Genomic DNA, 16,800 nt, shown 5'->3' with positions numbered 1-16,800 from the left:
TTATTCTTAATTTTAATTAGAAAAAGTGATTCAAAAGTGTAATTGTATTTAGTCAAACAATAATACTCGTTTAAGAGCTAAGAGTAGATAACACATAAAATAATATAACCAAATATAGATCATACGAGTGTAATCTAGACGCCGCAAACGAGTTCTCATGAATCATATACGTTATATATAGAAGACAACATGATTAACACGTTCTGTAAATCAATTGAAAGATTATTTTAAAAAAATCCACATTAATTTAAAAATATTTTAAGGAATCGTATTTTTTTCAAACACTACATAAATATTTTGTATTTAAAACAATATCCTATTCCTCTTTACTAGCTTTTATTTATACTTTTTACTTATATTAATTCTTTTTTTCTATTACTTTTTATTTTAATTCTATTAATCAAATTATTAAAATTAAATATTTTTTTAATTAACGTGGAGTTTTTTAACATAATTTTTTAATTGATTTACATTTATAGACGCAGAGATAAAAATTTCAATTATAGTTGGAAATAATTCATTGTGTCTGTGATCCATTTAATATGTAAGACGTTTCATTTCTTTCTGTCGCGCCAAATTTTATTATTACATATAGTAATTATGTGACATATCCCGTTTCTCGATCAGAGATTTCGTTATTAAGAGAGATCGATGATATCTATCGAGCCTAATGCACGCAAGATGAAGAAGTGTTGTGAAGTATAATTATTGCGCGGGCGCGGGTCAATAATCCGAGCCACGTTGCTTGGCGACGGTATTCCTACTCTGAACCTTTGGAACAGCCGGCGCGATCTGCTCCTCTTCCTTCTCCAACTGCTCCAGACTCCAGACAGAAGCCGTCCGGTTCTCCACACGGCGCTATCAGAGACGAAAACGAAGGTCTTGTCTTCCAACTTCGTTGATTGTGACTCCTCCTACACTATCATCTCCGTTCACGAAGAGAACTAGTCAGGTACGCGATTCGCACTCGATCTTTTCTATCCATTAAAAGATCTTTGCACATTTAAACCTGCGTTGACTTTTTTTGCGGGAGAAAGACGTGATGAGATGTGCAATATATATTCTGCATGCAAAGATATGTACTTTTATTGTATGACAATTAGACCGTGACTTATTTTAATCATCTCCGTAATTCGCAAAGTTACCTAAAAGCATTTGCATCGCAGCTTTTTAAATATGATGCGTATATAAATTAAATTTTACATAAATTTATAAATTTCTCTAATATTAATTCATTATATATATTTCGATATAGCAATTAATATTTTTAAATAAATTGTAATTATAAATTGCATTATCAGTTGCATTTTTGAGTTCTCAATTAATACGTAATTTTATGAAATTTGTCTCGCCCTTATATTTCCTCTTTTGTTAATCTCCTCATTAAAATATTTATAAATTATATATATATTATGTATATATATATATATATATATATATCATATGCAGATGATTTTTTTCTGATAGATTCTTTTTTTTATCTTACACAATCAATAAACTTCATATTCCGTAAAGTTGCCTCGAAAATATGATTTACTCATTGACAACATTAACAATTCGTTCAATTATCATACATTACGGTTGATTTCCCGCTGTAGATTGACCAGAATAAGTGAGACAAGAGAATCTTATAACCGAAAGCTGTTTAACCGAACGTTCGATTATCTAAATCACGAAAAATAAAAACATCTTACATAAGTAAGATTAGATATATGTTATTTTCTTACAGAATTAGAAGTGGTATGTGGGAAAACGAGTCGAAGAGAAATATTTCTACATCACCAAACAATGTAGAAAATGTAAAATACTTGTCTGGACGTTGGTCATCATTGAAACAATCGTTCAATAATAATTTTAAGAGACTATTCAATTTCAAAACAAGCAATGTATCGAATTTTGAAAAATTTATTCAATTTCTCTATCGTCCAACTGATCCAGCCAGTTTGGGAGTGGCAAGAGCTTTGTTTGGTAACTTTACATATAATATTAAAAATAATAAAATTATCTTTTATTGTCATTTCTTCTAATTTTATAGATTAAAAAATAATTATAAATTAAAAGGCAGAACAAAAATCTGTGAAATACTTTACTCTAGACAATTAGATACTTATAGAATAGATACTTATAGAAATAGATACTTATAGAAATTAAATGAAAAACGTTAAAAGAGAATTATTCTTTGAATTATTACAACGGATTAGAGTTGTATTTAAACACTAATATAACTACATTTTCTTTTTTTTATTACATTTATCTATTGCAAAATTTAATATAATTGTAAAATATTTTTCATATCTTAATTCTTAAAGCTCAATAATAATTAAAAAATGATTAATGGGTTATTCGTTTTAATTGTAATCATGATAATCATTATAATTTATATTTTATTATATTAATGATATATCATTAATCTTACTTTAGCACTTTAAGCAAAGAATTTGAATCACAGGAATTAAGCATAATTTAAGACCTATTAAAGCAGTGAGGATTAATGAGGTTTGATCCAATAGAAACATAATCGTGATTGTATGTCGCCTGTATAAAATACATTTTTTATTGGCACATTTTTATTTTAATAATTTTCGAGATATCGTCTAACATTATATAAAAAAACAATAATTTATTAAATTATCTTATTAAAAGCTCTCAACTTTTTCAGCTTATTTTATCATTTTTATGTTATAAACTGAAAATCCAATGACAAGTCACATAATTTTAGGATTGTGCATGATAATAGACATTGTTGAGGAGAGAGGATTCGCAGACATCGATATAAAATGGGGCGATCCATGGGACTGTCATTTCCCATTGATCCATGGGATGAAAGCGCCATCGCTTCCATGGATGATAATGATATACACGGTGATGTGGATGGGTGCCTTTGGAATCGCTCTCGGTCTGCACTTTAAGATCGCATGTGCCTGTTTTGTGTTGCCCTACTGGTACATCTTTATACTGGACAAGGGTTATTGGAACAATCATACTTATCTTTACGGCATTGTAGCGACCTTAATCTGGGGAACGGAAGCAAATAAGTATTTGTAAGTCATATTATTATTTCTTGTAATTTTCATTAACCACTAATTAATCGAAAATTAATATATCAATATCTCGTAGCGCATTGGATGCAAATAACGCCAAACGAAATGGCAATTCCGTGCCATATTGGAATTACTTCATCTTAAAATTTCAATTTTTCGCCCTTTACTTCTTGGCCGGTTTGAAGAAATCCGGCAGAGAATGGCTCGAAGGTTACGCTATGATAAATCTGTCCAGACACTGGGTATTTCAACCATTCAAGTGAGTATTATTCGAAACGAGATAAAGAACTACATCAAATATTGTAACAAACGAAAAGCACAACGCGTATAAGAAATAAGAATTATTTTCTGACAAACAGATATATCTAGAAAAGAAACAATTTTTTTCAGAATAGTTTTAACAACCGAACAAATTGACTTTCTAATCGTCCACTGGTTCACCTTTATCTTTGATCTGTCCGTCGGATTTTGGATGCTACTTGAAAAAACACGAATCCCAGCCATGATATTCTGCGCTGCTTTTCACTTAATGAACTCAAGGCTATTTAGTATAGGTAACTATCATTATTTTTATATAATAATATTTTTTTATAAAATATTAATAAAGCGTAACAAGCATAATCAGAATCCTTTTGATATTATATAAAGAATAAAAAAGATTTTTTCCAGGTATGTTTCCGTATGTGTGTCTAGCGACAATGTCGCTATTTTGTAGCGCGGACTGGCCACGTAGATTAACACATTATTTTAGCTGGAAACAACAGATTTTATTGAGTGATGTAAATTTAAACGTAAATAGCATAAAAGAGACTGATAGTCAAATAAAAGAATCTCTAAGTTCCGATTGTTCTGCGTTGCCTTCAAATAAAATTTCACAGTATAAAACGATGCATAAAGGTAAATTGTGAACAATCATCTTTATAATTATATTTTAACGTAAATTCTAATATTTACACTTCCAGAGGAAAGAATGAGGAAAAAGGTAGACGAAAATTATTTTACTAAATCAGAATTTAATAAAAAAGTAGACAAAAAAGATAACGATACGCAATCATCTAAAAATTTGATTGAATCCGACGAAAAAGAAGCAACAAATATTTGTAAAAAACTTCGGGGAGGTCAACAATCACCAAAAGCTACAAGAAAACAAAAATTTGTAGTGTTCACACTGTTGTGCCATATTGTACTACAATTTTTCTTACCATATTCGCATTTTATATCAAAGGTACCAAAATTATTAATATTAATATTATTACATTAACATCGTTTAAAAATAATAATTATTTTAAAATTATATTTTATACATACATTTGGATTAGTTTCACTAAATTTTAAAACAAAATAATTTTTTTTAAATTTAAATAAATTTTTATATAATATATATTTTAATGACTATGTAAAATATTTTATATTTTAGGGTTACAACAATTGGGTACCTGGTTTATATGGTTATTCTTGGGATATGATGATCCATGCCTGGGATACTATATTGGTAGTAATTAAAGTGCACGATAACGTGAATAACGAAGTTCGATATTTAAATCCTGAAGCATGGGTCCAAGGAGATCGATGGGTGAGACACGGAGATATGGCGATCCAATATTCGCAATGTTTAAAGGTATTGAAAACATCACAATAAACACTTATAACATTGTCTAATATTTTTGACTTTCTTAAATCTCATTTTTTTATATAAAACGTTGCCTGTCTTAATAAAATATTATTATATATATTTCTGTTTCATATAACTTCAGGATAATCTGATGCGTCGAAAAGAGGAAACGTTGAGTACTCATTACCGAGTTGAGGATAAGGAAAAATGGATGAGACTATCTTCAAATTTAAGTATTTACATGGACGCGTGGTGTTCACTAAACGGTAGATTTCAACAAAGAATATTTGATCCAAACATCGATATGTTGACGGTTGATTGGCATCCTTTTAAACCTGTTTCATTCCTGATGCCATTAATCACGCAGTATAATTCGTACCGGTAGGTTTATTTTTATATGAGAGAGAGAGAAAAAGATCATTAAAATTCTATTAATTATAATGTATTTTCGCGGAATCAAAAACATACCGGAAGAGAATTAATTTTAAAGGATAGAATAATATAATTGTAAGATTATTAATAATTAATTAGCTATAAAAATAATTGGTTAACTAGGAAAATAAATAAAGATTAACATTACTTCTTTATGTCAGATATAAACTGGAGGAAATTCAGCAGCACGTATACACCTGGTCAAATTACACGGATGTATTATTTGTAGCTGATTTTCCAGAAATGTACTTGGAAAATTATATATCTACTGATTTTGCGAACGTCTCCCTGACTGTGTTAGAGGGCGAAGTAACTTATGACGAGGAAGAATCAGCGAATGCAATTATTGTGCCGAAAGAAAAATCGATTCCCGTGAAAACAGGAATGTTTCATCGAATAAAGACTACGAGTTCCTATCCAGCGTGCTACATGTATACTTACACTAATCAAACGAAGGAGCAATTGGATAGTGATAGGTGAATACCTACATTACATAAATCATTTTACAATTGTATATTATTATTTATGCAAAAAGGATACGTTTTGATGCAAATTAGTTTAATATGGTTTATATTAATATCAAATTCTTGATTTTTATTATATTCAACTAATTTAAAAAATAGATAAAAATTCTCCTTGTTATAAATAAATTGAAGAAATCAAATTAGTTTACAATTTTTTAAATTGCACTCTTGTTTTCAACATATATTTATTTTTCAGAAAAGAAGCTCCGTTAGAAGAAAACACGCAGCCGTTGTTTTTAAATATATTAAAAGAAATTAATTATAAAATCACTGCGTGGGCCAGAACATTCGCTCATATAGCAAATGCTTTCTTCAACTTGGTATATGATGTTCCTATGGTGCGACGAGTGCGCGTTAACAAATAATGAGTATACGAGAAACATTTAAGATTGCATCTCTATATCTTATCGACAAGTTTCTGATGTTTTTTTAAGTATTTTTAGTATTTTTAAAAACTTTCTTTTGTGTTAAATTAAATTAAATAAAATTCAGTAATGTAAAGATTTGATGGAATAAAAAAAGCCTTGGACATATTTTTTAAAATTAAAAAAAATTTTTAACTTTAAACTCAATTTAAATTTTAAAAAATTTTGAAAACTTTATGATGAAGTACGTGCACGTCTCAATTTATAAATATTTGACTTAAATATATTAATAGTATATTATACTAATAGAATATTTTGAAACTAATTGTGATAATCTAATTATCTTTAATAATAATTAAAAAAATGGGAGAAAAAACTATTTATATACATTCTTAAAAAAAATATATATATATATAAAACATGCATAATATATTATTATTATAGAAGATGCATAGCACAGAAATTATTTTTATTATTTTTTTATGTTACAAAATATTGTAAGATAACATCTCGTTGCAAACAAGTGTAGTAAATTACCATAACAAATTATTTCCAATATAGATGTAGAATTATCCAATTGACTGCAGTATGTGAATTATAGTATGTATTTCTGTTTTTCTTTTTTAAATATTTATACTTAATTTTTTTATAAATGTAACGTGTACAAAATATATGTACGAAATATATTTATATTCTTGATATGTCTCTCATTAAATTTATTGTTATTTTAAACACTTGCGTTTGTAAATTGTATAGCGATTTCTAAAGATTGAGATACTAATTGTAACAATAATTTAAACTCTCTTTTTCTAGATTAAAATATTACAAAATGCACTTTATCCTTGTGTTATTTATTTCCTTTTATGCCATATATTATTTATTAAAAAATCATAAATTTAGGAAAGAAATAAATTCTCGCAATATAGAAATTTAGCTGAAAATAATAATATCAAATTAATTTACATAAAAAAAATAATTTTTCAATCAACAAGATAAATTATATGTTTTAAATAAACATATAATAAATTATATGTTTAAATTTTTTCTAGATGTTGCTCGATTATCGAATTTCAAATTAAAAAAAAGGCAGAAGAAATATTTAGTCTAAATTTATATTAGAATATATGGAATATTTTAGAACGATAATTAAATTAATTTTCATATAGTATGATTGATTTTCTGCATAATTTTTCGCGGTAAATTATTGTTAAAATGCGTGGTCGTCTTGTCTCTCGAGCGAGAAAAAAGATAATGATGCTAGATATTCTATACAATGTCAAACTTTCTTTCGAAATATCTACAAATATTTTGCTATAATCATTATAATTAATGATTAAACAACTTTCAGTAACCGCATAACTGCATGATAATTGATGATAGGCTTTTAGCCTATCATTGAAGCGCGTATTTTTCGCTTTTTCCTTCTTCATTATTTCAAGCAAATCGAAGTGACAAGAATAAAAATTATAAATTATGCGCGCATGTTAGTGCATCATTTTTCGCTAAAGTATCGAAATTATCGAGCACAATTTTTCTCTCGGACTTTACAACTTTAATTCATTTGCAATAATCTATCATCATACACACGAGATTTCGCTTCTAGTTCGAATTCGCGCGAGATACGTCGCGCTAAAAGTCAAGCTAGCGTCCAAATCGGAATCATAATTCCTGCGGAATCATAATTCTTCCGTAAATCTGTCCGACCAGTTGCAACTCCAATATATAATTAAATTATAATTAAATATATAATTAAATCATATAATTAAATAATTTGTCGAAATAAACGCAATTTTTCGCGTTCTCTCGCGATGGCCGGAAGTGAAACTCCCGGGGATATACAATCGTCAACGTGACTAGCGCGGTGCCAACAGGTTAGAGATGCGAGCGCCACATCGCTCAGCGTTGGCCGCCGCGCGCGTGACGTTTCCACGGTGAGCGGCGTGGCCCGGTTTCCGCGGCGAGGCTCTCGAGGTCCGTTCTGTCGTGCCGCGTTCGCCGTGCAGTGAACATACGCTCGTCTGGGCCAAGATGGTCGCGGTGAAGGGACGCAAGAGCTCGAATAAGAATCCGCCGATATTCAGCCATGAGTTTGTCATACAAAATCATGCGGACATCGTCTCCTGCGTGGCTATGGTCTTCGTGATCGGCTTGATGGTGCAGGTCGGTTTCTGTCAGTTTTCTTTGTGGATGTTGCGTGGCTGCTCCACTCGAGTGAAACGATTTGGAAAATGAATTGTATTTGTACGAATTATTCGCAAGTTCTGTCTTTCTGTATCTTGCATTAGAAAAATTATGTTAGAAAAATTTGAGGAAACTTGACAGGTAGAATGACCATATGTTAGAGATTGTCGATGTTAATTGAGACTGCTGGATACTCTAACATACATCTGTTTATAAGATTTGTCAATTTTATGCTGCTATGAAAGTATTCTAATTTATCATTTTCTAGATACTATTTCAAAAATATATTAATCATGATATATATGAAGATTATCATTGTTATATTTATAACTGTATTATTGTGCCAAAAGTTATTTTAGAAGTTTTATATTAATCTTGAAGAAAAAGATTATTATTAAAATATGTTTTACCAGAATGACTTACCAAATTATTCTTAGAAATATATTTTTCCATAACTCTGTTATTTTTGTTATATAAATGAATTTATCTAACTTAATTATTTTCCCTCAGGTTACTTCACCATGGGCATACATGTTTATTGCTATTCATCATAATGTGACTAATACTACTGAAGATCCAACAGCAATGATAAAGTATGCTACAGGATGGAAAGATGCCTGCGCAGTATTCTTTTACTTCTTGATAACTATTATAATGCATGCTGTGCTTCAGGAATATATATTTGATGTAAGTATATCTGTCGAATATGAAATATATTAATTATAAAAATATATTTAATTTTGTTACTAAGCTAACTTATTTTTCTTTGCAGAAAATTTCCAAACGCCTTCACCTCAGCAAAGTCAAGCTTTCTAAGTTCAACGAGTCCAGCCAATTGATAGTATTTTATACATTATCTGCATTATGGGCTATTGATATTATCATTAGGTAGTATAAATTTTAATTATAAAGAGAATTTTTATATCTTATAAATTATAATATTTAATAATAATTCCTTTGAACATAAATATTAAAAGCATGTTTTTTGTTTAGGGAAAATATGCTTTTAAACATATGGGCATTATGGGAAGAATATCCGGCACCAATGTCCTTCTCCTTGAAATTATTCTTTATCGGACAACTTGCTTATTGGTTACATTGTTACCCCGAGCTATACTTCCAACGAATCAAGAAAGAGGACATCCCGCAACGCATTCTCCATGCAACCATTGGATTATTCTTCACATCTGCAGCTTATTTCTTTAAGTAATTATTATAATAATTGCATATTTCTTGTTCTCAAATTTGTTCGTTAGTTTGTAATAAATTTATTTTTCTGCAGCTTCCAACAATTAGCAATAATCTTGTTAACTCTCCATTATGTGGGAGATGCATTGTTACATGGAGCCAGATTAGTTCATTTTATTAGTCAAAAAGAAAAAAGAACAAAATGTAAGTTACCTTTGCTAATAATTGAACTATTATCTTTGTATAATGTGAATATATAATAACTGAATATATTTATATGATGTTTACAGTATCATTCCTCGTCGCTAATTCGACATATGTATTCGCAAGGCTCGCAACCATCGTGCTTACGCTTGTGGTGTTTCTGTATGGTTTGAGAAAATTAGAATTCAATTTCGACTATGATACCGGCAACTTCAATGTTCCAGCCGTGCAATTTTCGGCAGTATCTGTTATTTCGCTCTTCCAAGCTTATCTCTTGTACTACTTCATCGCGAAGCAAATTAAGCGTGCGCGCGAGAACGCCGCGCCCGTTGTCGTTAAAACCAAGCCGAAACAAAAGTTGAGAAAGCGAGAAGGTGAGAGCTCATTTTATTTAAATCTTTATTATCATTTTACACTTTATTTATCTATATAAATTGTCAACATTTTTTTATTTTATGAAATTAAAACATGTGTATGTTTGCAGGTAAGAAATCCGCCTTATCGGAAGATGACGATCTCCCGGAAGTAGATCAGGCGACGAAGAAAAATCTAAGAAATCGTCCCTCGGCAAAAAAATAGACGAATTAACAAATAAGAATCACCGCGATAAGGCTGATCAAATAAATATTCAATTTTACAATTTATATGTCCTAAGTCAGAATGTTCAACTAGGATGTGACACAAAAATGCACAAAAATGCATCGTTTCTTGTAATACAAAAGTGTGAAACTTCCATAGTGCTACTGACTCAAAGTTATGTCGCGCAGAATGCAAATTTATCCGATATTATTAGGCTTATGTAGTCGATAAATCGTATAAACGAATTTTAAATATTTTATAAAAGAGTTTAAATGTGCGTGATATGCTATAATAGACGGATATTTTTATTCGTAAATAATCGTTTTCGGTTTTATATGAATTGTAGATAAAAATTGCATTCAGATAGAATCATAAAATATTAATGTGCATGTTAATATGTTGTCTTTTTATGCGCGCATTTTTACATATTTTCTAAATATATTAACGCGAACTATTTATAAATTAAAACAAATTTTTGCAATTTCTTCATCTGTATTATTTAAAATTCTTGATAGATTCTCTTTGTTGTGCATTGTTTTTCTTCGTATATTCAGAATTAATCAGTTGGAATAGACTTATCCAAGTTTTTACTTTCAAATTTTTTCTCCACCATCTTACTGAATGAGATGGAGAAGAAATAAAAGAAATAAAACAGACTCTGAAAGCTTCATCTAGATGATAAGCAACTTGGACTGGTCTGGCTCTGTCCTGGATTATTTCTAAATTATAATGCAAGTGATATATATATATATATATATATATATATATATATATACACATATATATATATATATACATATATATTATATATATTATATATATATATTATATATATTATATATATTATATATATTATATATATATATATATATATATATATATATATATATAATAGAAATAAATTTATTATACTAGTAATAAGTTATAAGAAAATATTGCATGAAATAATATTATGGACCATAAAGTCTTATAAGAATCATGTCGTAAAAATATACATATCTTATTATGAAATTATATTGTTACATTTAAATACAACTTTACTATTTTTTTAATATATATACCAGTAAAAAGAGATCTTATTTTTTTAATATTGTATGTGTTTTAACAAGATTATATTTCTTCGAAATTATTATTACAAAAAAAAGAAAAATGTAAAAAAATAAACAAATAGCTCTTGGAAAGATACATTTTCATTCATATACATTAGTGACGAATATTTTGAAATTATTGTTAACTATCTTGTGTTAAATAATGATTGTATTAATTGATTACAAATTGAATGTATATCTTTTCCACATATATCTTTAAAATAATTACTAATATAAATATATTTATAAACTACATCAATAATGACGTACATATAAGATATCAATAATTTTATTACATGTAAATCTATTATTATTAATTTATTATTATAAATCTATTTATTATTAATTAAATAATAGAATGGAATTAAATTTAAATAGAGGAGAAAAAGTTGAAAAAACTCCAAAAGCACATCAATATTAATTTCTAATTATTTATAGTAAGAACCTATATATAATTGAAAACTTTATACGAATATTAAATTTTAAATCCCATTTAACCCAAAATCCAAAAGAATATCGAATTTTTCGTTTTTTGACTTGTGTATATACGCGACGGTACAAAAATATTCTCTTTATAAGAGGGAAGGAATGTGGTCGAGGACATCTCGCTCCCTGCTTTACCAGTCCGGATCCACGCGTTCCGCGGCGCGCGGAACGACGGAATCGCGAATCACACACGAAGCGAAGACGTCGCGACGGTGACACCAACAGTGTAGCTGTTCCCAGTGCAGTAGCCGTAGTCGCGGAGAAGATATGGGAAGATGTATCTGAAGCGTACGTCCAAATTGTTGGATCTGTCGTCGCGGACCACCGCGGATGTGCATCTGCGTGATCTGATGTGCCCGGTGTGCCGTGGGATATTAATCGAGCCAGTGACGCTGCCGTGCACACATAACCTCTGCCTGCGCTGTCTTAAGGGTACGTTCGAACACAACAGTCTGAGCTGTCCCCTGTGCCGGGTCCGGGTGGGCTCCTGGCTGCGAAACGCGACCAAGTCGGAGACCCTGGTGAACCACGGCCTCTGGGAGCTCATCAGGACCAAGTTCCCGAAGGAGGTCGAGAACAAGCATAATGGCGAGGAGGGGGATCTCAGCTTGGACGCTGGTGAGTGACGCACACGCTCATACATACACATATATCACTTACAACGTACACACACTTGCCCGCGTCGCAGCAATAAACAAATGTAACATAACCTATTGTCGAAATGGCGCTGAATATTTCACTTTTATTTCCTACCGACACTTTGTATATTTTTCTTCGGGATAATTTGTACGGATTATATAATCCTCCCGATGCCTTTGACGTTATTGTGTATCTTTATGTGTGTGCGATGTCATTTTTCTCAATTTTCTAAATCTTAGTTGATTTGATAATTATTAATAAACATTAACGACTATAATTCTTCAAAACTATTCATTGTTTGAATGTAAAGTTATTATAAAATATATGACACTTTGTACGTCAAGTGATTTTGTTACAAGTATAAAGAAGAGTTATTTTCCTTTGACATAGATTATGCGACAAAAAGAATACTCAGCGCAGCTGGAGAAATACATAGAGAATACGAGGCGCAACTTCAAATGGCCGAGGAAGAGATGCGTCGCCAGAGACAAGCCGAACAGATAGCCAGCGAAGCATTGATACAAAAACTTCAGGCAGAGGAGCAACAGCTGTTGCTAGCTCAATTGGCACAGGATCAATTGCTGGCCAAAACTTTGGCAAAGCAGCAGGTTGTGAAGAAGCACAAGGAAGCTACAAAGTGTTACAATCAATGTTTAAATACATCAGTATCGAATTACGTTCTCGATGCGTCGAGATTTAACACTAAAACTACGCTTGTAAATAATGTCGAAACGCCACAAACCGAAGCCGTATACTTGGAAGGCAGGCAGATGAGTCTTCCCGAGTCTGTCAATGATAGCTCAAAAACGAGACAAATGAATACGACATTGTTATCTAAAATCGAGACAATATGTTCCAATATATATGGCTCTAATGAGGCAAATGCATCTAATATGCATAAAGTTTCAGTTAAATATTGTTGTCAGAAACAAATACCTGTGTACAATGTTGTCACAAAGACATTGAAACATCAAACAGTGTCCAAATTCACTCAACCTTGTACTTCGAATTATCCCACGGATCCCGGATGTTCCACGTCCAAAGCTTACATAACAGAAACTAAAGAAGAGTTGCGTGTACCAAGCGATGTGGTAAACAGCAAAAAGAAGAATTTAGGAATAGAAGTGTGTATGACACTGGTCGAAGACGATGAAAGAATAGGGAGTGCCGAAAGTTCGGGCAGTCATGACAGCATAAATCAAGAGATTCATCATTTCAAGCCGATCAAAACGGTACCAAGGACAAAATTAAAAATTTCTTCAGGTATGTATAAGAGAAAAAGAAAGAGAGAGAGGGGAGAGAGAGAGAGAGAGAGAGAGAAAGAGAGAGAGAAATTGTAGTATCTATTTTTTTCATAAATTTTTATATAGAATATTTCTTTAATAATAGGTAATTTTTATATTCTGTATTTTTGCTCTCAGATGGGAAACAGATAGATCCGAAATTGATTAGAGTGATCCCTGTTTTAAAGAAAGTATCTAATGTAGTGCCAAAACCTCCATCGCCTACGCACATGAAACGTATAATTGGATGTTCTTGGAGCGCCTTCAAAGGTAAATTATAAAAATGCACGTAAAAATATTATTTATGTGTTTAAATAATTATTTAATTAAAACTATGCAGATATAGTTTTCTTAATTTAACCATTTAATAATTCTATTCTACAGGTAGAATAAGGCAGGACGCAAAAGAAAAGCAAGCTGTGCACAATCTAGAAAATACAAAGATGCTGATCGATGAGCAACCGTCGACATCACTCGACTATTCTCAAACGGTCTCAAATAAATTAATGACGAAGCCTCATACAAACGACGTTATTCGCCGACTCGATTTTGTGCCCGAACCATCATTCGACAGCAACAAAAATTATACGAAAAATCCAAACAAAATAGTTAATGGCCTTAAGACAAGCAAGAAGTTGTCATTGGACGAGGCATCAGATACGAGAGAAACTCGTAAGTCTTGGAGGACGCGCGTGAGAAATGGTATGATAGTGAAATCTAAGCAGAATAGAAATCTTCGAAGTAGTAAAAAGGTAGCTGGACTTACTTCGAACGTGATAGACGAAGAAGAAGACGATCCGGTAAATTCAGTCGATAAAATAAATCCGCAAAATGATGAACAAAACGGTGATCGCAATGACATGGCGATCGAAAATATAGCGGAACGTATTAAAAGAAGAAAAGAAAAGATGGAAAAAGAAACATCGAATTCAAAAACTGAACCCAATACATCTACAAGAAGCAGAACAGTAAAGAAGAAAACATTATCTGAAAGGAGAGACGAGAGTCCTGCGACGAATCACGTCTCGTTCTCGACGTTCGAAAACAATGCGAAAGCGAATATTGAATACTCTGAGCCGAGGAGAACGAAACGGAGGAAAATCAACAGGACTTCTCAAAACAATACAGAGGATCGGGAGCAAAACGAGTTTCCTTCAGACGCGAGTGGTAAAGCGAGTCTGAGGAAGTCTACACGAAACTTGACGAAAGTCTCTAAATCGAGCGATCACGTATCGGATGGAGAACGCAACAAGACTAACAGCAGATTTAATTACGATTCACCACCAGAATCTTCCGACGAGACGGAGGAATGCGTTCCGGAGAACAACCACGTCGGAACTTGCGTCAACGAGCTGTTCTCGGACAAAGAAGCGATCGAGGAGCAGCAACGGATAGAACGATTGCTGTTACAGGAGCAAGAGGATTTTGAACTGGCTCGTCGCTTGCAAGCGCAATTCGATGAAATGGAGCGAATAGCCGGGCGTCCTAGACGTACGAGGAAGGCTACTGAGAATGAGAGAAGTATTGAGACCGACGTGACCGGAACAGTCTGTAAAACGAACGGCAAACGCAAATCAACCGTCGGTCGAACCGTGAATACCACAGCTAAGAGGAAACGGGGCAGGCCATCGAAATGCGTGAAAATCGCAGCAAACGCGCGCGAAGACGAGACGCGTGCGCGATAATCGCATTTCATATGCGCACGAAAATCCTCCGCACAGCTGGATGTTCCTATAAGCCATACATATAAAGGAAAGTTGGAGTTCGATTATAACTTTTTGCGACTTTGTATAGTGTCTTATGTATTTTACGAGAGATCGTTTGCGTCATGTCGAATGTGTACCTGGATAACAATGCGAGAGTATAAATGCGCAGCGTATAAATGCAAATCTTTAGATTGTTACAATGTCGTTTTTTGGTGTCCACTTTATGGAACGTTAATGCGCGCCTACGTGCCGTTTTTGTTCCTAACGTAATCAATCGTGCACGTTTTTAAAATAGCGATAGGAAATGCGACTTATGCTCATATGCAATACGTTCCCGAAACAATTGACCGAAATTTTAACAAGTTTTGTTCGATAGAAATCTTCCGTGAAAAAGAATTCTTTTAAGATGAAAGTCACAGAAGTTTTCGGAACGCATCTCGTATCTCTATTTTTATTAGTCCTCTTGATAAAATGAAATACAATCAAAACGAAGAATGACAATATGCGAACGAAAAAATGTGTTAAATCTGGTGATGAGTGAGAAGAATGAGGAATACATCTGTCCGTAATTTTGATGATGAAATATGCGCACGAGATTGAAAAAGTGTAATTTTATACAATGATTACAATTATTTTTTAAGAGAGCTTCTCCATTTAGGCTTAAGTCGCTACTTATTGCAACAGTCCATAACAATTATTAGAGATACGCAAGTTAATCAGCTTTTTTCTTGAAAGTTCGATTATACGTCGACAGCTGGTATCCTTGATCATTTTCTTCGCTTTCAGTAGAAAATAACCAAGACACGGAATAACAATTGCCGCGATGTGTATCGCTGGATCGAGGACTAACAGAGCGCTAGCTTTTATCATTACGCGATTTATAAAGTTATTAATAAGAACTTTCTATCGGGAGTTACTATATCACGAGATAACATATATTTATATTTCTATATCTATTGTTTCCGTGGACATAAATTACTAGTTAAAGTTAAGTGAAATTTGACTGAATTCACATTTCTTTCCAAGTACAGAACTAAGAGACCGGAACTCTAAAACTCACTTTAGTTATCTTTAGCCAATATTCACGCAAGCTACTATAATGTATAGCATTTGTTATATGACATTTGTATATCGATATCATCATCGAGAAAGGCAGATTATTTAACGAATATAATTGTGTATAGCGTTAAAAGAGGAATTATATGTTTCTTAAGATATGCGCTTGATATGCGCACTTGTCTACTGTCAGCTTCGACGGCCTTGATTATCATACCGCAATTATCGAATAAATTGTTATATATTAAGCGTTATATTAAGAGATTTATATATACATCTCGCGCGCGCGGACGGATTTCGCGTCGGGACTCGACGAATGCAGAGTTATCGAGAAATATAGTTCCTTCAATGGAGTTCCGTTTCCGATAAATTAAAATTCTTTCTCGCCCTAATTATTATATATGTTTCTACATACA

At 31.9% G+C, this 16,800-nt stretch overlaps 3 protein-coding genes across 3 annotated transcripts; all 3 read left to right on the top strand.

Annotated features, from left to right (window-relative positions):
- Positions 1–759: 759 nt before the first annotated feature.
- LOC105250361 (vitamin K-dependent gamma-carboxylase) lies at positions 760–6,055 on the top strand. The gene is made up of 11 exons (XM_011256401.3): positions 760–952; positions 1,730–1,968; positions 2,720–3,041; positions 3,118–3,300; positions 3,432–3,595; positions 3,711–3,938; positions 4,004–4,266; positions 4,459–4,659; positions 4,796–5,034; positions 5,247–5,561; positions 5,806–6,055. Exons 2-11 carry the CDS (start codon positions 1,743–1,745, stop codon positions 5,972–5,974), a joined length of 2,310 nt encoding a protein of 769 aa, XP_011254703.1. The 5' UTR covers positions 760–952; positions 1,730–1,742; the 3' UTR covers positions 5,975–6,055.
- A 1,811-nt stretch (positions 6,056–7,866) lies between these two features.
- LOC105250368 (translocating chain-associated membrane protein 1) lies at positions 7,867–10,280 on the top strand. The gene is made up of 7 exons (XM_011256413.3): positions 7,867–8,134; positions 8,666–8,842; positions 8,928–9,043; positions 9,149–9,361; positions 9,438–9,547; positions 9,634–9,921; positions 10,032–10,280. Exons 1-7 carry the CDS (start codon positions 8,003–8,005, stop codon positions 10,124–10,126), a joined length of 1,131 nt encoding a protein of 376 aa, XP_011254715.1. The 5' UTR covers positions 7,867–8,002; the 3' UTR covers positions 10,127–10,280.
- A 1,569-nt stretch (positions 10,281–11,849) lies between these two features.
- LOC105250376 lies at positions 11,850–16,799 on the top strand. The gene is made up of 4 exons (XM_011256426.3): positions 11,850–12,318; positions 12,730–13,602; positions 13,761–13,892; positions 14,007–16,799. Exons 1-4 carry the CDS (start codon positions 11,976–11,978, stop codon positions 15,305–15,307), a joined length of 2,649 nt encoding a protein of 882 aa, XP_011254728.1. The 5' UTR covers positions 11,850–11,975; the 3' UTR covers positions 15,308–16,799.
- Position 16,800: the final 1 nt, after the last annotated feature.

Source organism: Camponotus floridanus, unplaced genomic scaffold, assembly GCF_003227725.1.
Source record: "Camponotus floridanus strain SB8 unplaced genomic scaffold, Cflo_v7.5 scaffold134, whole genome shotgun sequence".
Lineage (NCBI taxonomy): Eukaryota > Metazoa > Arthropoda > Insecta > Hymenoptera > Formicidae > Camponotus > Camponotus floridanus.
Note: the sequence above shows the minus strand (reverse complement) of the source record. Positions and strands in the feature narration are given on the sequence as shown.

Coding starts and splice junctions, on each gene's coding strand:
- LOC105250361 (XM_011256401.3), top strand. CDS start 1,743: ATGTGGGAAAACGAGTCGAAGAGAAATATTTCTACATCACCAAACAAT. Junction 3,301..3,431: donor TGGGTATTTCAACCATTCAA/GTGAGTATTATT, acceptor AATTTTTTTCAG/AATAGTTTTAACAACCGAAC. Junction 4,267..4,458: donor ATTCGCATTTTATATCAAAG/GTACCAAAATTA, acceptor TTTATATTTTAG/GGTTACAACAATTGGGTACC.
- LOC105250376 (XM_011256426.3), top strand. CDS start 11,976: ATGTATCTGAAGCGTACGTCCAAATTGTTGGATCTGTCGTCGCGGACC. Junction 12,319..12,729: donor GGATCTCAGCTTGGACGCTG/GTGAGTGACGCA, acceptor CCTTTGACATAG/ATTATGCGACAAAAAGAATA. Junction 13,893..14,006: donor TTCTTGGAGCGCCTTCAAAG/GTAAATTATAAA, acceptor TCTATTCTACAG/GTAGAATAAGGCAGGACGCA.
- LOC105250368 (XM_011256413.3), top strand. CDS start 8,003: ATGGTCGCGGTGAAGGGACGCAAGAGCTCGAATAAGAATCCGCCGATA. Junction 8,135..8,665: donor TGATCGGCTTGATGGTGCAG/GTCGGTTTCTGT, acceptor ATTTTCCCTCAG/GTTACTTCACCATGGGCATA. Junction 8,843..8,927: donor TTCAGGAATATATATTTGAT/GTAAGTATATCT, acceptor TTTTCTTTGCAG/AAAATTTCCAAACGCCTTCA.